Source organism: Pezoporus occidentalis, unplaced genomic scaffold, assembly GCF_034315485.1.
Source record: "Pezoporus occidentalis ecotype Australia unplaced genomic scaffold, CSIRO_AGI_Poc_V1 ctg337, whole genome shotgun sequence".
Classification (NCBI taxonomy): domain Eukaryota; kingdom Metazoa; phylum Chordata; class Aves; order Psittaciformes; family Psittacidae; genus Pezoporus; species Pezoporus occidentalis.
In genome coordinates, this window is record NW_026915344.1 from 218,224 (window position 1) to 238,671 (window position 20,448).

Consider the following 20,448-nt stretch of genomic DNA (forward strand, 5'->3'; position numbering starts at 1 on the left):
TGAGCTTTGCTAGTCAATGACTTAGAGAAAAATGAGACAGAGAGAGGACCATAACAAATACAATTGTTCATGTCTTCTCATGTTTCATGAGGAATAGGCAGCTATTATGGTCACGTAAGCATTTTGTAAGTACCTCAGTCACATAGTTGTGTGTAATTGTATGAAGCTATCATTGAATCTAAAGCAATTCAGATGTGAACTGCTCATACAATGAATTCCCCATTACTTGGATACAAGTCTGCAGGGGCTGCAGTAGTGCTGCTTTTATAAAGCAAGAAATACACTAGAACTAGTGAAACAGTCATAGAAGACTCCTTCAAAGCAAAGAGCAGTGGAGAGTATTGTTCCAAGACCCACAGTAGTTTCTTACAACCAATATCTGACCAAATCCAGAGGATGGCTAAACCTTTTTACTGCAACTTTGTGGTGAATCCAGGCCCTTGCATTTGTTTCAGAGAGGACCAGCAGATGCCAGACAGGGATCACTGTGTGCTGTAGTCCTCGTGCCAATCTGCTTGTTGACATTTCTCAAGGAGTTTTCTCTGAGCATTTCCTTATCTGAAAATAAGACAGGGTGTTCTGATTGTTTCCAACCAGTGTGTGTTGTAAGGAACACACCTTGGTCTGTGAATACCCTGGGCCCGTGCACCAAGTAAAGATAGAGCTTGAAACTTCCAGTTTGTATTTTACTGTACTATAAACCAACCTGTTTTCTGCAAGAAACTCTTCTGAGTGTAGCTTTTGCTTTGGCTTAACCACAGTAAAGATTCCTTTAAGTTCTTCTGGCATATGCTTCCATACAGTAATTATGTGCATATGTAACTGCATAATATACTCAGAAAAAGGTTTGTGTGAAATCACACATTCCCATGGTACAGCTATACAAAGAATGTGTCTCAAAACTTACCATAATCTTATCATTTTTTGTGCTTCCAATGTTTTAAATGTGATTTTTAGCAGATTTTTATTACACTTTTAAATTTTGCTTACAAAATTGGAGTAGAAAGAATTCGGTAGATTATGAAATCCAGCACTTGATGTTACTGGAGATAAGACTCTCCTTTTGCTCTCATTAATTGACCAAGTGCCACTTATAAACAACCAGTTATTGTACTTGCTACTTCTTTGAGGAGACTGTTGTAGAATGTCAGTCATTTGGTTTAAAAACCTCCAGCTTATTTGAGGCCAAACGTATTGTAGGCTAGTTAGTACCTATTTTTGCCTCATCTTTACGTCTTTTTCCCATCTTTTTAACCCTCCTGAACTTTTTTAGAGAGAGCAAACCTGTTGGTCTGCAGCATGCTGACATAGAATCATAGAATAGTTTGGGTTGGAAAGGACCTTAAGATCATCCAGTTCCACCCCCCTGCCATGGGCAGGGACACCTCACACTAAACCATCTCACCCAAGGCCTCATCCAACCTGGCCTTGGGCACTGCCAGGAATGGAGCATTCACAACCTCCCTGGGCAACCCATTCCAGTGCCTCACCACCCTAACAGGAAAGAATTTCCTCCTTAGATCCAATCTAAACTTCCCCTGTTTAAGTTTGAACCCATTACCCCTTGTCCTATCACTACAGTCCCTAATGAAGAGTCCCTCCCCAGCATCCCTATAGGCCCCCTTCAGACATCATTTCTTATAAGAATACTTAATAGTAGCACAGTTGTTGCACTTGCTCTATAATACATTTTATCCCAGCTGATGTCTTGCAAATGCTTTTGACATTTGCACTGCCACTTTCTGGGTACCTGATGGGAATGTCTTAGGACAACTGTGCTCTGGGGTCATCCATGCCTTTTTTCCACCACTGCATCACCTCATGGGTTGTTCATTTGTTGCCAGATTACGGCACCGGCTCTCTCTAACTTTGCATTGGGTTATGTATTCATTTGGAATTCTCTTTCCCAGCTTGTTTTTCCAAGTTTTCCCTAGCTCTGGAATTCCATTCTCTTTTCCTTTGTACCTGGTTGTATGTGTCTTGTCTTTAACCTGAATAGAAATCAGATATCTACTGTTAGTACAGTATTGTATGGTGAGGACCAACTGAAATCTTGTGAGCCAGTATCATACACAGTTTACCTGTTATATAAACGTGTCTGTGATTTTGTGTGTTACGATTTGCTGCCTTGGAACACTCAGTGCTTTTCTTGCCTGTTTCCCTCTTCAGCCGGTTGCTGAACCAATTCCAATCTGCAGTTTCTGCCTTGGTACAAAAGAGCAAAATCGGGAGAAGAAACCTGAAGAACTCATCTCTTGTGCTGACTGTGGCAACAGTGGTAAGTGCCCTTTTACAGTGCTGCTGGTAATAAGCCATCCTCTTGAGACAGAAGAGCTTGCTATAATGACTGCTACTGACCCATACGTATGAGGAGTATGCAACTGATAATAACCTTGCCACAACTGGTAATAACCTAGAGACAAGTGGCAAGTGTAGAAGTCTAGTGTAGTGACTACTCCTGACCCAGATGTATGAGTAGTATGCATCTACGGCATATGACTAGCTCAGCTGAATCATATGCTCCCAGAGGGGAGGCTGTTAAGTTAACCTAACAGAAATACTTCATGTGGCTTGCAGAGGTTTCTCTAAAAATGTGGTAATGATGACCAGTTTTCTCATGTTTCTCAATTCAGTTCTGAAAAATGAGCTTGCTGTTCTTTGTGGGCCTAACACTTGCTATCTAAGATGTTGGTTTTGTATTTCTAAGTAGGTAAGAATAGAAGCACTTAAAAATAGGAGTATCTAGATAATCAAAATGATGCATGGGACTATGTAATAGATAAAGTAATTTGTGAGCTTTCTGTGGTTTTACAGGTAGGATTTTCTTCTCTTTCTGTAGGTCATCCGTCCTGTTTAAAGTTCTCTCCAGAGTTGACAGTTCGAGTGAAAGCCTTGCGATGGCAGTGTATTGAGTGCAAAACATGCAGTTCCTGTCGAGATCAGGGCAAAAATGCTGTGAGTACAGTGGAATGTGGACTGAACGAAGAGGACATTGGGCTTGTGGATGTCCTGTTAAACTACAAAATAAAATCATTCTAGAGTCAAATAATTGCAGCTTTTGTGAGAGTCCGGTAGTCTTTGATACCTGTGAAATACCATGATACGTCTGTAGTTAAAAACTATGTGTGTGTTCTCTGAGATGGTGACAAATTCATTGAGGGCTTAATGCTGATGCACATCTAAAGAGAGATTAACTTTATCTGTCTTCAACAGGATAACATGCTATTTTGCGACTCATGTGACCGTGGCTTTCACATGGAGTGCTGTGACCCGCCTCTTACCAGGATGCCAAAAGGTGAGGACTTTGTGATGGAAAAGCTTACATATATATGTGATAATTGGGGCCTTTGTTACCATTCCTACCCTTTCTGTACCCTTTCTGGGCCTATATTCTCCTTCATGTTCTCTATAGAAGTCACTTGCATTCAGTGATGGGGATTTGTGTCTTGTAGGTATGTGGATATGTCAAATATGTCGGCCACGGAAGAAAGGAAGGAAACTCTTACACAAGAAGGCAGCCCAGATAAAACGACGCTATGCTAACCCAATAGGACGCCCCAAAAACAGGTTAAAGAATCAAAATACGACGTAAGTCTCTAAGGAGGAGCAAGGTGTGAGATTCAGTAGGACAGTGGGTATTCCTGGTGCCTGGTTTACTCTGAGAAGATCTCTTTCACAATTTCATTATTCTTTAATAAAGAATTTCTCTAAAGTGCTGTGAAATAATAGAAGTAATCTCAGTGCTTCTTTTTGTCCAGTTTTAACCACATTAGCAGATCGTCTGACAATATCTTTCCTCTTCTCATTCTGTAGATCAAAAGGTCCTTTCAGCAAAGTTCGGACTGGCCCTGGTCGGGGTAGGAAGCGTAAGATCACCCTGTCCAGCCAGTCAGCATCATCAGAAGGAGGATACCTGGAGCAGGCAGATGTCTTGGACTTCTGCAGAGATGGCAGCACCACCCTGAAGTTTAACAAGAAAACCAAAGGGCTTATAGATGGCCTTACTAAATTCTTCACTCCCTCCCCTGATGGACGAAAAGCTCGAGGGGAAGTGGTAGACTACTCTCAGCAGTATAGGATCAGGAAGAAGGGTACCAGGAAATCTAGCACTTCAGAATGGCCCACAGGTAAAGATTTTTCACCCTGCCAATGTAAGTATCCTGTACACCAAGAACATGTTCAAAGGCTAGGATGTTGATATTACTAGAATGAAAACTTTGAGCTGAAAGTTAATGCAGTCAGTTCCCTTTGATGCATTGAGGTTCTTATAGCCTTGTTGAGTAGTTTCATAGCTTGAATTGTTCCTAAAGAAGCAGTGGAAAATATTCCACAATAATCTGTGAGATTTAAAGCTTTAGAATAGTTACATGCATTAGCCTGGCTGGTGCTGAAAGAACAATGGTGTATCTTAATACTTTGGGGGTGAGGTGAAGTGTGCTGTGGGTTTAATGTTTGTTTTGTGGAAGGGGTGTTTCTTGATCAGTTTGGTCACAAATCCAGAACTGGTTCTTCCTTAATGGTTTATCTTATTAGAAAGTCCCATGAGAAAAAAACTTGGCAAAATGCTGGAATACAGACAGATGTTATCTGTTGCTGCACTAAAAGCTAGGTACTCCTTGGTAAATGTAGGTGAAGACAATTTTCCTTCTCATTTACAGACAATCAGGATGGCTGGGATGGAAAACAGGAAAATGAAGACCGTTTTTTTGGGACCCAGGATGTCTTAACTGAAAAGGACATGGAGCTGTTTAGAGATATTCAGGAGCAAGCACTGCAGGTAAAGTGGAACTTTCAGTATCTGGCAGTAGGTACCAAATCTCACCACAGCCCAAGAACAGACCCAAGAAATAGGTGAACCAGTCTGTCAGAGAAGCCGATGTGCTTGGTTTCTGCTGCTTCCCAGTAATGGGGAACTGCCCTCAAGAGAGCTGAAGGACAATATGAAAGTGAGCATGAGAGGTTAAGGTGGAAATCTAAAATGCCTGGAGAGCTGTGGCTTTAGTTGTGTCAGAACATAGATAAATAGCTGCTAAAATGTGTGGGCTATTGATAAAATCCTGGGTACTTTACTAGCAGCAAACTCTAGGCTTGTTCTAGTAGATAGCCTAAGATGAAAGGAGATAAGGAATAAATCTGTGAACTGATGAGGGGGAAAATAAAGTAGTAAATGGTTGTGGATCATATGCAGGTAGGGAGCTGTAAGATCTTATTTGGCTGACTAGTGAAACATTCTGTTTAGCTTCTGAGTAAAACAGAAGGAAATGTGAATCAGTTACTATTGAAATAACAAGAAAGGAAACAGAAACGTGACTGAAAAAAGATTGTATTCAGTTTTGCTGTGTACCATGCAACAGTGTGGAAGGTAGTGGAGATACATGGTATGACAATGCTTGCTGATACTTTCTTCTTGTGAATCACATGCTTGAAGTGTCACTGGTGCTGGGTTTTAGTGTCACCTCATTCTTTGTGCGGATGGACTCTACAGATAAGAATGCTTGACTTCAGCTTAGAAGCCTTTCCCTGGGAAATTCATGGCAATTTGTTTTTTCCCCTTGCATAGAAAGTAGGGGTGACTGGGCCTCCTGATCCACAAGTCCGATGCCCTTCTGTAATCGAATTTGGCAAGTATGAAATCCAGACGTGGTACTCCTCCCCCTATCCACAGGAATACTCGAGGTAAGAGCATGACTGAACGTACTCCTCCTTTGTTCTGCTTCAGTGCTTATGGCAAAGCTGTGCCCCAGCTGGTACAGAAATCTGAAGAAGATTCTATTTGAACGTAGCCAGAAGCAAAGTACACGTAATCCCAATACTTCTCATGGCAGTTAATAGATGTTTGAAGGTGTTTTTAGGCTGAGTCAAAAGTCGATCAGCTCTCTGCAACAACCTGCATCTGCTGTGAGCGTTTGAATTGCCATGGGAATATAGAGATTGATTCCTAAGAACTGTTTTAATGCTGTATGTAGTTCAGCACAGCTAAAGAAGAAATGTTTAATGTTGCAAGTTTTGGCATCTGAAAGATTGTGGTGTACATATAGTTGGTTTGATGTTCTCTTGCTTAATAACTCTGCAACCTGTCTGCACTGCAAACTGTCTAACCTTCAACTTGACTCATAAAGAGGAATAACTTCTAAGGGCTATAAATACAGAGAGAAAATGAAATAAAACTCTTTATCATTTAATATGAGCATGTGTTCTGTGAGGAATTACTGTAGCTCTGCTAAAGGCAGTGAAAGTAACTGAAAACAGCATCGCTGCCCAAGCTAGAGTATGTAAATGAACTTTAATCACAAGAGCATCAGGACACTTGCATTCAAATTGTTCATGTCAATGCAGTATGTAAAACAGCTTTAAAGCAAACAGATGGTGGTGTGACCCGTTGCTCAGGGGTACATGCAGCTGTCTGTTACCAGGAGGGAAGGGAGAGAATAGGAACTATTTATCTAATCCATCCTAGTGTCACTAGTGCAAAACTGGAGGGGGTTTTGCTGTTTTTTCTAGGATTTTAATCCCTGCAGATATTTCTTCTGACATAATAATGGAAAAAGTGATTTTTCAGGACGTTGAATACATATTTTTAGTATACATTTCTTATAGGACAAATAAGTGCCATGACTTTAAGTGTGGTAAGGTGGTTTTGGCCTAATTAGCACATGCACTAGGTCAGTATTTGCTGGCTTTGTTTTCATCAAGGTCTCTGTCTGCAGGGGTGAAGTGTTTTATACAAAAGTCTATGTATTCAGTCTCTGATCTTTCTTTATCGTTGCTTACAGGTTACCCAAGTTGTACCTTTGTGAGTTCTGTCTAAAGTATATGAAAAGCAGAACTATTCTCCAACAGCATATGAAAAAATGTGGTTGGTTCCATCCTCCAGCCAATGAAATTTACAGAAAAAACAATATTTCAGTCTTTGAAGTAAGTAAGAAGACTAAGCCACTCACTTTTATCTATAGCATAGTGTCTTTAGCACCCAATCGTGTGATGAGTTTTCCGTAGCCCTAAAGATCTTCATTCTTCAAAGGTTCAGTTGCAAAGAGTGAACTACAAGAAGTCAGTGGGAGCTGACCTCATGGGTGGATTATTCATCCACAAAACACAGGAGAAGGCTCACTATGTCAAAATGCTTTTTCATTTTAGGAAAATGAATGTTTTCTTTTAAACTAATGAATGTAACAGTGGCTTGGTCACAGCCTTTATGCTGTGAAAGTTTTAAGTCTTTTGAGACACTATCCATGCTGGAGAAGTCGTCTTCTCGTATTAGACGTCTCAAATGTATAGGTATAGCCAGATGAAGCATGTCTTTGTGTGACAGCAAATGGAGTGACAACCTTTTCCTCCTTTCTGTAAGGTTGATGGCAATGTCAGCACTATCTACTGCCAGAATTTGTGCTTGTTAGCCAAACTCTTCCTGGACCATAAGACACTCTATTATGATGTGGAGCCATTTCTTTTCTACGTGTTGACACAGAATGATGTCAAGGGCTGTCACCTTGTTGGCTACTTTTCCAAGGTAAGTATTCAGTTTGACCCCGTTGCCTCTTGTCCTAAACCTTTTAGTTATTTTGGCAGAGCAGGGCCAAGATTTCAGATGGGTTTTCTCAAGGTTTTTGTCTGTAATTGTTTTACTTATTTTTAAACAGCTTTAGTTGAAGCTTTTCCTTTCGGTCTTCAGAACAGGACATTTGAGGTTAGATTTTAGGATGTTCTGGTTATCCCATTTAAAGGATCACTGCAATATGGCAATATTTTTCAATGAATTAGGCTGACTCAGATTTCTGCTTTGAACTTTCTCTGCTATGAACTCGACATTTGACCTTGACTCATATACATTGCTGTTCCTAAGAAACTCTCTTGCTTTCTAGCTCATTTTTTGCCCTAACCATAAGTAGGGGCTTGTACAGAACAGCTTTGATTTCTCACTTGTTGTCTTGTCTTTTTTGTTTTGTCCTAATTTGCTGCTTTTCCAACAGGAGAAACACTGCCAACAGAAGTACAATGTGTCCTGTATAATGATTCTTCCTCAATACCAGCGTAAGGGCTATGGCAGGTTCCTAATTGACTTCAGTAAGGAACTTTTTCTTCACTTTTTTTAGTGCATGTAGTTCTTTCTACAGAAATCCAGCCCTAAAAACTGCACAATCTGTTGAAACCTTTGACATCTTGATTGAGTGAAAGAGTGTCTTAAGCAAAAAGTAGTCATAGTTATGTTTTAATTTAGCTTTGAGAGTAGTAAGACCAGACATACTGAGGCTCTGAATACTCAAACAATTCTTGCATTCATACATGGATCCCCGCAAGTTCATAGGGAAACTTGCCACTGTAACTATATCTCTGTTGTTATGCTGAATGCAGTCCAGTATAGCCCATGCTGTCCAGTATGGCCCTGAAGTTTGGCAGGAGAAAATATTCAACTAAATGCTTTTAAATGGCTAAAATACGCTTTCCTTCTGTCATCTTCAAAATTGCTGTTGTAGTCAGAGGATACTCAGCAGCCTGGTTGTGTATAGAGTTTCTAGGTAGAGAGCTGCTGCCCTCTCGTGGCGTTGCCCGTGGCCAATGTGTGGTGGTGATGCAGTTTAGGAATCTCCATCAGTGTCATTGAACAGGACTTCGAACCACAAAAACCCAACCAGTGTATCCCTCAGAATTAGAATCTGGACCTTGTATGCAACATTCAGCTACTTTCTGGATAAAATTGCCTTTGTTGGGGTGGAAACAGAAGCTGTATATGCTAATTTCTTGAATTTCATTTCTTGTGTATCTTCAGGCTATTTGCTGTCAAAGCGTGAGGGTCAAGCAGGATCACCAGAGAAGCCCCTGTCAGACCTGGGGCGCCTCTCCTATATGGCTTATTGGAAAAGTGTAATATTGGAGTGCCTTTATCATCAACATGACAAGCAATTAAGCATCAAGAAATTGAGTAAGCTGACTGGGATCTGCCCTCAAGATATCACTTCCACTTTACATCACCTACGAATGCTTGACTTCCGTAGTGATCAGTGAGTACAGGAGTCCTGTTGTATTTCCAAATAGCTTCCAATGTATTTGAATGAAATTTAATGGCATTTGGAGAGAAATCTTATCTAATAAGCTTGCTTTTATTTAAGACTTAAGTATCCAAATGAGTGTACAAGCCAAGTGAAATACTTGGAATTATTCTTGATTCAGACCATAGTAATCTGGGGAATGGGGTTGTATTCTGTCGTGTTTTGTGTTAAACTTGGAACTTACTTGGAAAACTTGAAGTTATTTGTCAACAGTTTTATGTCCTCACTTCACAGTATATTTTAATCAGTGATAACTACTCCAAGCCACTGAATAAAACATACTCTGGTAGTAGGGCTATAACTTCTTAAAGCAGTCCTCTTATTACTGTTCAGTGTCTTTCACCTTATGTTGCCTGTTCTCCAAATGGCATACCCCCTATCCATTTGACACATAATGAAAGTGATAGCCTGCAGCTGAATATTACCCATGGAATGTCTTCACCATTAACAAGAAATGGAAGGAATTTAACATTTTCTCAGTTTTCAGATGCTTTCTCTGGTAATCTGGTACTGCAAACAGTACAATTTTGAGGAGCTTTCTGTCATCTGTATGTTACCCATGGTAGCACTGATTGAGAGTACACAGCTTTATCTGTAATACCTTACATCTGTTTCACATGACAGCACATACTGTGTGTAGCCTGCTCTTGATGAGAGTGTTATTGCTCTTTAGATTTGTGATCATTCGTCGGGAGAAGCTTATCCAGGAACATATGGCAAAGCTCAGAACTAATGTCCGACCTATAGATGTGGATGCAGAATGTCTGCGTTGGACACCTGTTATAGTTTCCAACTCCGTTGTCTCTGAAGATGAAGAAGAGGAGACAGAGGATGGGGAAAACGAAGAGCAACAGCAGCAGAAAGAAAAAGATTCAGAGACCAGTGTAAGAGTGAATCTGTTACTTCTTTGTGGCACCTACATTACACTCGGTGCTTTTGCATGCAGTGCAAACAAGATTGCAGATGCCTAGTTTGGGCGTTTGGCATAATTGTAAAAACCAATACAGTCATGATTAGTTCATGGGTCTTTATAGTTTCAGATTAGAACTTAAATATAGGGAAAACATTGAGTCTAGAGAAAGGTTAAAGGGTATTTCTGAAAATAGTAGAAAGGCTTTTTCTGCCCTTCATGATTTTTGCAGTCTGGGGGAGAAGCAATGTTAAAAACCCCAAACCACCACAGAATCTGGCTCTCGCTCTCAAGCAGCCTTGTCTTTAATCAGATTATTGAAATAGATTTAGGTTTGAAGGACCTAGTATTTGACAAATAGCATAAATAGAAATGAATGAACCTAAAGTTTTAATGGTTCTCACCAAAGGTTTTTGCTTCACAGAATAGCTTCAAGTTTGTCTCACTTTTAACTTGAAAATGAAATAAATCCTGTGATTGAATGTAGCGAGGTGATGTTTGCATTCCATCAGGCTGCTGCTGACTGAAGTCACTTGTGGGGAAGGTAATTAAGGCACATTATCACCTGGAAGGGAAGGAGCAGCAGTTAGCACTATTAGAATCACAAAAAGGTCAACTGTTTTGTTCTTCTCAGCTTCTTAAAAGCCATTCTTATTCAAGTTTTCTGACTTCTTGCTCAAGAGACTTTTGTGGACTCAAATTCAGGATAGACTTGCATGCTTAAATAGGAAGTGTGAAACCTCTTTGTCTTTGTTTAAATCAGATGGCAAAATCTGTGTCATGGGAGAAGAAAGAGCAAGAGCCTTACTCACCTACAGAGAGTGAAAAAAAGCCAGACATTGTTGCTCCAGCCAATTCTGCACGGCCAAACAAGCACATTTTCCCCCTGGATAGCCTTCCTGCAAACAGCCAGCCCTCACGAAGAGGGCGATGGAACCGCAAGAGCAAGAAACTTCGGGAGCCCTTTTGTGACAAGGAGTCAATGTTGCCCATGGAGGACAAACCACCAGTTCCCAGTGGGCGATGCAGTGAATGCGAGGAGAAATCAGCAGCCTCCCAAGGCCGGTGCAGTGACTGTGAGGAGAAGTCAGCAGCCTTGCAAGGAAGATGTGGTGAATGTGAGGAGAAGTCCCCAGCCCCAAGAAGCCGATACGTTGAAGAGGAGGAAAAATGTGCAGTTTCCCAGGGACAGTATGGCAAAGGGGAAGAATCTGCAGTTCCCCGTCGGCGGTACAGCGAAGGTATGGAAGGGTGGAGAGGGCAGTTGAAAAAGAACACGGAGCCACTGAAGAGCAGATTCCCAGAGGACTGTGACAGGTTACCCCGCCGCTACAGTGATAGTGACAGGGCACTTCTGAGGTGTTTTAGTGAGAGTAGTGAAGAGGAAGACGATGAACCTGTGAGTCCTCGATCGAGCTCTCCGCCTGTTCTCACCAAGCCAACATTGAAACGAAAGGTGTGTGCCTTATTTCTTGTTGTCTCTGACTGTATCATGCGATCTGGTTTGTCATGATGGTGCTTTCTGAAGGACTGTGCAATTCATGATGGGTGTATTAAGCATACAGATAGCATCTGCTCAGTTTTCCAGAACTCTGGAGGGTACATTCTGCTGCTACCTGTTTGTGGTGGTGGTTCTTGTTGAATAGGAGGTAAGTGGGTTGGTGGGGGTTCTGATTTTGGGTTTTTTTTTTGACAAAAGCCTTATGCTTTTGATTTTTCCACCTTTAAAAGTGGTTATTAAAGTTTTAGTCATGCAAAATAAAAACAGATACAGTCCTACTTTAAAAGAAGCTGACAAAACACAAATGCTGTCTAAACAGCTAAAATCACAGCATAAAGTCTTTGGAATGGTTTACCAGAGATGTGAATGCTGTCAGTGTGACCAAGAAGATCCTCTCTTCATGGAATGCTGCACTGAGAAGTTCTCTTCTGTATCATCTTTGCAGCTTTATTCACATCTATGTTGTAGTGTTAATGAACTTTCAGCTGTAATGGATGGGCTGTTAATGTCAGCTGTATAAATGGTTTATACTATTACACAAATTGTATTTGACATCTGTCTAGCCAATGGCAGGTGCCTGTCAGTATTTCTAGTGAAGTCTGGGCTCCAGAAGGGAATCCTCTGCTCCTGCTTAGACTGTTAAACTCTGCTGTTCATGTTTTCTATTTATCAGAGTCTTATTCCTACTGCATGTGATAAAATGTGTTCTCTTCTCCTGACTTCCACTCTCAGAAACCAATTCTTCATCGGAAGAGGCGAGTCCGCAAGCGTAAGCACCACAATAGCAGTGTTGTCACTGAAACCATCTCAGAGACCACAGAAGTGCTGGATGAACCATTTGAGGACTCAGACTCCGAACGACCAATGCCCCGATTAGAGCCTACATTTGAGATTGAGGAGGAGGAAGAGGAGGAGGAGGATGAGGAGGAGGAGAATGAACTTTTGCCCAGTGGATACTTTCGGCATTTAACCCCACCAGATACACTCAGGCATAGACCCTCTTCTAAGAGGAAGTCCAAAGATGAGGAGGAGTCTGATGACACTAATGGTATGTTTGGTGGTATGCAGTTGAAAGTTTGATCTAGATACTGTGCCAGTGGGTGTCAGATGATACTAGCTCATGACAAAAGAAGCTACTTCCCTTGTCTTGTAACTTCTAGGCAAAATGTAGGGTTAGGCATAAATTACCAGTCAGACCAGCCTGAAACATTCCCAAGTCTTATGAAAATGTGGTGCATGCTTTTAACTGTCTTACTAGCAATGACCTGATCAGAGGTCATTGAATCCTTTTGATTCAGCTTTCCTAATGAAATCGGTGTCTGTGAAAAAACCTCTGCAGCAGGGTCACTTACAGCAACAAACCAGAAACGAGCTGGAGAGCCCTCAGTTTTCCAGAACAAGAGAAATAATAAGTTGTTCTCTAGCATGAAATAGAGAAATGTGGGAAAAGGGGAAGAGAAATAGTAGATTATTTTTTTCTTTTTAAGTGGAATTATCCATTTTTTGGAGGGCTTTAGTGCTAATGCCTTACCAAACACTCTGAAACTAGCACTGCCTTTTTCCTGCCCAGTGATACACTGACTGTGGCACATCCTTTCTTTCCTTTAGTCACATTCCAAATATTTGTTTTATGGATGAAATTGTTCAATTTTGAATTCAGTATTTGTTTTAAATTCATCTTTTAATACCCAGCATTTTTTCAGAGCACTTCTCATTGAAGATACTTGGAGTAAATGCCTGTCTGAGCAAAGGGAAGGAGTAACTCAGCTGCCCTACGATTAGGTTTGAAGAAGTGTTTGTGAACTGCTAGGAGTCCGTTACTCAGTTTTACTTCCATTGCATAACTGTGGACTTAAGACAGCTCTTCTTGGGAAATTCATAGCCTGGAATCAATAACATTTTTTGAGGTGGTGGAAAGGGCAGAAATGTGAATAAATGTACTCTGAATACTGGGGAAAATGAATCCATCTATGGATAGATTAAAATATAACATACTAGCTGCCAGGAAGAGAGGGGGTTTGGTAAATGAAGTGAAGGGCAGCTCGCTGCTGAAGTCTGTGATAGAGTGTTTGAAGGTCATGTCCAGTAATTAGCATGGGTTTCTAGCCTAGGGGCCAAAGAGATTCAGATGATCCTAAATACATGAACCAGGGAATCTCAAGTGAAGTGGAGACATTCTGTCATCTCTTTATTTAGCCTTGGTGAAACTGCAAACAACCATCTTTACTCTGTTATTCACACTTGATAGACTGGAATAGTTCACAAGAACAGTCGTGGGCTGATTAAGAGATTAGAACAAATGTTCTGTAATAGATTCAAAGAAAGCGGAGGCAAAAGAGTGACTTGATCAAGTTGCAAATTGCTAAGGTGAGTAAGGAGATTTACTTATTTGATAAGAGAGATTTTCTGCCTAGCAGATAAAAGGAGAATTAATACAAAAGCAGATTAAGTAAATCCTGTGTCTGAAGACAGAAATTCAGACGGTAAAGGGTGAGTATCAACTAGTGTCAGTGGTTAACTGTTGCAGCAGTTTACCAGCCATTGTGTAAAATAAATCTGGCCCAATTCAGTTATCTGTGTCTCTGTTTAAAAGCATTTAAAAGCATAAAGCCCCCCAAAAGTGGAAATATATCCTTTCTTCAGCAGATGCACAGGATACGGATCTAAATAGAAACAGGGTTTTAATTCACCTTCATGGAACACTTTCATTTGTGAACTATTGTATAAGTAACATTTGTCAAGGGTGGTGAGTTTTTCCAGGACTGTATCATACAGCCTGATGTTTCGCCTGCATTGTGTGTTAAAGGCTCAGGGCTTTGACCATGCATGTGCTTGAAAACACTGGTGGTCTTTGAGAATGTAATGTGATTGCTGACAAGCAGCCCTTGATCTTTCTTGTTAACCCTTCACAATGAATCTCTAAGCTGGTATTGATACAAAAAGTTGATAAACATGATGGGAATGCTGGGGTCAAACGAATGCGTTTGAACAATGTCTTTCAATTTGTGTTTTCAGGTAACCCACCTTTGAAACCATTATCTATGCTGAGAAAATGTGAAGATAAGGATTCTTCACTTGAGCCAGATACTTCTACACCCATGAAAAAGAAGAAGGGATGGCCAAAAGGGAAAAGCCGAAAACCAGTGCACTGGAAGAAAAGACCTGGTCGAAAACCAGGGTTTAAACTGAACCGGGAAAAGGAGCCACCGTCAGCTGAGGATGAAGGAGTTGATGCAGTGGTAGCTAATTCAAAAGCAGGGCGTAAGCCCAAACTTTCAGATCAAGAGGAAGGTGTTGAGCAGAAAGAAGAGCTGCCTTTTACTGAGGAAAGGAAAGAGGAAGATGTGAATGTGGAAGCAGAAGAGGTAGGAGAGGGAGAAGAGGAAGATACAGCCAGCAGTGAAGTAAGAGCAGTTTCTCCTGTGGACAGCAACAGCAGTCCAGTGCCAGAAGTAAAAGAGCCTGAGATAGAAGAGGAGGTAGAGGAGAAGCCACGGGTTTTAGAAGAGCAGAGGCAATCAGAAGAAGAACAGCAAGAACTAGACGAACCTGAGCATGATCATGAAGAAGAAGAGGAAGTTGCAGCAGCAACAAATCAAAATGAAGATCACGATGCTGATGATGAAGACGACGGTCATCTAGAGTCTGTAAAGAAAAAAGAGTTGGAGGAGCAGCCTGTTAGAGAAGGGGTGAAGGAGGAGCCTCAGGTGCAAGAGTGTTTTTTAGAAACAAGCATACCAAGCAGTAGAGAAGATACAAAAGAAAAAGATGAAACGGAGGCAGATTCCGAGGAAGAGCAGGCTTCCAATGAGACATCAGTAGGCTCAGAGCACGTCCCTGGGTCTGAAGACGACCACGAAGAAGAGCAGAGTAATAAAGAAGGGTTAATTGAGTTAAAGGAAGAGGAAGAGATTCCTCATAGTGAGCTAGATCTTGAAACTGTTCAAGCAGTCCAGTCCTTGACACAGGAGGAAAGCAATGAGCATGATGTAGCTTACCAGGACTGTGAAGAAACTCTCGCAGCTTGTCAGACTTTGCAGAGTTACACCCAGACTGAGGAGGATCCTCAGATATCCATGGTTGAAGATTGCCAGGCCTCAGAACACAACAGTCCAATATCCTCTGTTCAGTCCCACCCCAGCCAGTCTGTACGTTCTGTCAACAGCCCAAATGTGCCTGCTCTGGAGAGCAGTTACACCCAGATAAGTCCTGAACAAGGATCCCTGTCCGCACCCTCTATGCAGAACATGGAGACCAGCCCCATGATGGATGTGCCTTCAGTATCGGACCACTCTCAGCAGGTGGTGGATAGTGGCTTCAGTGACCTTGGCAGCATTGAGAGCACTACAGAGAATTATGAGAACCCCAGCAGCTACGACTCCACTATGGGAGGCAGCATCTGTGGAAATAACTCTTCCCAGAGCAGCTGTTCCTATGGAGGACTGTCCTCTTCTAGCAGCCTCACTCAGAACAGTTGTGTTGTCACTCAGCAAATGGCAAACATTGGCAGCAGTTGCAGCATGATGCAGCAAAACACTGTCCAGCCTGCAGCAAACTGCAATATCAAGTCACCTCAGAGCTGTGTAGTAGAAAGGCCTCCAAGTAACCAGCAACCAACAACACAGCCACAACAGCAACAGCCTCAGTCACAGCAGCCACAGCCACCACCTCCACCCCAGCAGCAACCTCCGCTGTCGCAGTGTAGCATGAACAACAGCTTCACCCCAGCACCTATGATCATGGAAATACCCGAATCAGGAAGCACCGGTAACATAAGTATCTATGAGAGGATCCCAGGGGATTTTGGTGCTGGGAGCTATTCACAACCGTCAGCCACGTTCAGTTTAGCCAAGTTGCAGCAGCTGACAAACACCATTATGGACCCTCATGCCATGCCTTACAGCCATTCTCCTGCTGTGACTTCCTATGCAACCAGCGTTTCCCTGTCCAACACAGGGTTGGCTCAGCTAGCTCCCTCCCATCCCTTAGCAGGCACACCACAAGCACAAGCCACCATGACACCTCCACCGAACCTGGCGTCCACCACCATGAACCTCACGTCACCTCTGCTCCAGTGTAATATGTCTGCCACCAACATTGGGATCCCGCACACCCAGAGGCTGCAGGGGCAGATGCCAGTCAAGGGGCACATCTCCATCCGCTCCAAGTCAGCACCGCTGCCCTCTGCGACCGCACACCAGCAGCAGCTCTACGGGCGCAGCCCCCCTGCGGTTGCCATGCAGGCCGGGCCCCGGGCCTTGGCTGTCCAGCGGGGTATGAACATGGGGGTCAACCTAATGCCAACCACCCCGTACAATGTTAACTCCATGAATATGAACACTCTGAATGCCATGAACAGCTACAGAATGACACAGCCCATGATGAACAGCAGTTACCATAGTAACCCTGCCTACATGAACCAGACAGCACAGTATCCTATGCAGATGCAGATGGGAATGATGGGGAGCCAGGCCTACACCCAGCAGCCTATGCAGCCCAATCCTCATGGAAACATGATGTACACTGGCCCCTCCCATCACAGCTACATGAACGCTGCTGGGGTGCCCAAGCAGTCTCTCAATGGACCATACATGAGAAGATGAGCAAGATGAACTTGCATCCTAAAAACTGAAATATATATAAATAAAGGAACCTTTTATACTGACGAACCAGAGAAAATGGACCTTTTTCCAGTTAAAATATTGCTGTAGATTTAGAGGGATTTTCTTTGGTTTATTTTATTTTTTAGGAAGCCTGGTCTTTATTTTTTGGAGGTTTTTGTTTTGTTTTGTTGTTTTTTTTTTGTTTTGCTTTTTTGTTTTCTTCACAATCCTGAAGCATTTTACAGCTAAAAAAAAAAAATCATTTACAGATGTTTTTTAGAGGGGAAAACATGCACAAAATCTTTCATAATTTAAAAAGAGCCTTACTTTGCTGACAATGTGGACAGAATACGTGTAACAGTGAAATCATCTTCCTAAATTTGTTTTATCTCAGTGTACGTCCTTTTCCCTCCCCTGTGCCCCTCTGTATTGCAGTTTCTAGTGCTGCAGTCATGTAATGTTTGACATCTCAAAGAATAACAACCCTTCCCTCTAAAACCCCACCTAGCATTTCCTACTTCTAGCAGGAGGCACTTATTGGGAGACTTGGAAGGGGACACAGAGGATAAAAGAAGCTCTTGATTTCTGCAGGTCAGGGGAAATCTTTCATCTGGAATTTTCCCTGCCTCCCTCACCCGCAGTGGAATTTGGAGTTAGGTGTAAATCAATAAACTCTTCACATTTGGTGTTTTTTGTAGGTGAATTAACTGAAATTGTATGTTTCACGCTGAAAAGTGTAATGTGACTTGAAACTGATCCCATTCGCCACCCAGACATGCATGTTGCACACACGTGCGTGCATGCACACATGTTCTGTCACTCTGAACTACTGGAAGCATCTCGAGAGAGAACGTTGCATCCCTCGTGCAAGTCACGAGGAGGGAGAATCGGGTGGGACATGGCTTTTAGGACAAGCAAACGGCTGCAGGTTCTCCTGGTGAACTGCAAGTCAGCCACAAGGCTGAGGTCCCAAACTCCTCTGGTGTGTCCTAGGAAGTGCTGAGGGTCTTGGTTTGAGCCGCTTAGTCAGGCTGAGCCCAGAAGGAGCTGTTTCCAGTGGTCTGCCTCTTAGTCTCTTTACTTGAGTCATCTTGGAAGATAACGTGTATGTTGTGACTTGACAAAGAGCCCTGTGGTGTCCTTGTCCCTTTTCCATTCCTGGCATGGGGTAGGAAGTTGCTGAATGTGCCGCGCTCTGGGGGAGTCAGGGATGTTCTTCCCCGATTCTGCCGCTGTGTTGGAGACCCGTTTTATAGGAGTAGCCACACTTTGGATCTAGTGTGAGAAAAGAAGGGAATCGGCCTGTTTTACCGCAGTGAAACAGTCCAAACACTAGAGTAGGATGCAGGCAGCAGGATTTTGCTGTTTATTACCGCATAGTCCAGTTGACGTTCTCTTTGGCTACACTGCTGGCATGTCACCCAATACAAAAAGGGACACCCCTTAATGTAAAGTTCTTTTTTATTGTATATGAAGTAGAAATACAGACACATTAATAAGACTAATTTCGTTTGTTTTTAAACCAAAAGAGTCTAAAAAGAAAGTTGGGGTTTTCTTCAGATGCACTAAACCAGACTTTCCTCCAGTAGCTGCTTAACCAGAAAAGGCAGAATTCAAAGGACTTCCACTTTTTACTTCTGTTTAGTTTTGAGCATGTACAAGGCTGTGTAGGACCCCGTTCTCTCTGTATATACTATTCCAGCCCCGAATAACCCATGTAGAAAGCGCACTGTGCTGCCCTCTCCTTCCTAGATCTTCAGCTGGGTCACTGCTTCCTGATGGGGGGGGGGGGTCTGAGACAGGAGGAGGAGAAGCTGTTGGAATGAGGGCAGTGGATTGAGTTTGGTTTGGTTTTTGTATGTTTTTTTTACCAATTGGGCAGCTCCCTTTTCCACAAGCCTTTGTGACTGTAGAACTATTGTAGAGAGAAAAAAAAAAAAAAATGTTCTTTTCTATATATAAAAAAAAAAAAAAAGAAATTATCCAACGCAGTAATCTTGGTACCTACCATTTTTTCACTTCTGTTTAAGAAAAAAAAAAAAAAAAATAAAAATATGTATTTTTAGCAAGATAACTTGGGTAATCTTCTAAAAGAAATTAAAAATCTCACTGTTAGTGACTTCGATGCCTTTTAAAAGAAATAAGAGCTTTTTCATTTCATTCCATCTTTAAAGTTTTTTATCTTTGTTGTAGAATATTAAAAACTATTTTAAGAAAGATAAAAAAATTCTCTTTAAAGAGATCTCTAGAGTGTGTGAATAGGAGCTCCAGATGCCTCTAAAAGCCGCATGTACAAATGAAGCTGAGTCTATTCCTGTCTGTTTATATTTGCTTTTCCTGTTTTGTAACCTCTTTGTACTTTGTTCATGGTGACTTGTAAGCTAAGGGGAAGGGGTGCCTAGATGCCTTTGTAATTCTCCATGTCATACGCTCCTGGCTGGATGGTCTCCCTTCCTCTCCTTGTATGTAATATCACTTTTTTTTCCCCTTTCTAGCAAGTACTTTCAAAAGAACTCTGTACATTTTAACATAAAAAATAAATTATGTTGAGCCATTTTGGATGTCAGTTGTGCATGTGGGTTTTTTGTCTTTTATTGCCGTCGGAGCAGTGAACTCTGCTCCTTGGGCCTGGGAATACCATCATTCCCTTTTGATGTGGAAGCGAGGTGGCTCGCGAGATCGCCCTCCGTGTTAATCTTTATCTGCAGCTTCTGATCAGAGAAAGGTGAAGAAAAAACACTTGAAGGCATCTCCAGAAATCATCCTGTTTAAATCCATCTCTGCCCAAAGCTGCTTTTTGCCAGCTTGTTTGTACAACGGCTTTAGAAGCCATTGTGTGTTTGAAGCCCCCCCCTTCGCTTGCCCTCATCTGTGTCATTACCACTTCGGGTAGGAGAACTAGAGATCTTACCCTGCAGCTTCAAGGCAGAATTGGATCCGTCAGGAGCTCTGTGGTTTTGTCCCGCTGTGCCCTCCTGCAAGCTCACGGCTCACACATCACTAGATGGAAGCAGCGTTCCGCAATCACTGCCCGCATTCCCTGTGATAGATGCTGTAGCGTTGGCTCAGCCTCCTTTGGAGGTTCAAGGGCAGGCTGCCTGTTGTCTGTCACAAGTATGTCTTCAAGCGTGTTTGTCTGCCACAGGGAATAAGTGAAAAGGAGCTTGAGAATGAGTTAAGTTTCGAAGCGCTTTTGCTCTCTCCAGTCCTCGCCGAGATGAAATGCAAGTTGATGTACAGTGAGGATGATGCTGCATCTTCCTTCAACCCCATACATTTTTCCTTGTTTCGTTCAAGCACCTGAATTTTCAGATCAAGCATGTCAAGATACAGGTAGAAGTTGATTGCACAGGGGTGCTCCTGGCTGTTTGGTCCATTTACTCTCAC

General features: G+C 42.2%; 1 protein-coding gene across 4 annotated transcripts in view; it reads left to right on the plus strand.

Moving 5' to 3' along the window:
• KAT6A (lysine acetyltransferase 6A) overlaps positions 1-19,622 on the plus strand; it is a 31,943-nt gene extending 12,321 nt beyond the window's left edge. For 3 of the 4 annotated variants that reach the window (XM_062629405.1, XM_062629406.1, XM_062629408.1), the window contains exons 4-18: positions 2,170-2,278; positions 2,840-2,955; positions 3,214-3,295; positions 3,453-3,588; positions 3,814-4,151; positions 4,659-4,777; positions 5,561-5,676; positions 6,774-6,915; positions 7,349-7,510; positions 7,971-8,064; positions 8,768-8,999; positions 9,721-9,931; positions 10,721-11,413; positions 12,191-12,506; positions 14,474-19,622. In XM_062629405.1, coding sequence (XP_062485389.1) covers positions 2,170-2,278; positions 2,840-2,955; positions 3,214-3,295; positions 3,453-3,588; positions 3,814-4,151; positions 4,659-4,777; positions 5,561-5,676; positions 6,774-6,915; positions 7,349-7,510; positions 7,971-8,064; positions 8,768-8,999; positions 9,721-9,931; positions 10,721-11,413; positions 12,191-12,506; positions 14,474-17,061 — 5,454 coding nt within the window. In that variant the 3' untranslated portion in view covers positions 17,062-19,622. The remainder of the gene's footprint in view (positions 1-2,169; positions 2,279-2,839; positions 2,956-3,213; positions 3,296-3,452; positions 3,589-3,813; positions 4,152-4,658; positions 4,778-5,560; positions 5,677-6,773; positions 6,916-7,348; positions 7,511-7,970; positions 8,065-8,767; positions 9,000-9,720; positions 9,932-10,720; positions 11,414-12,190; positions 12,507-14,473) is intronic. The other variant, XM_062629409.1, reaches the window with a different exon arrangement.
• The last annotated feature ends 826 nt before the right edge of the window (positions 19,623-20,448 follow it).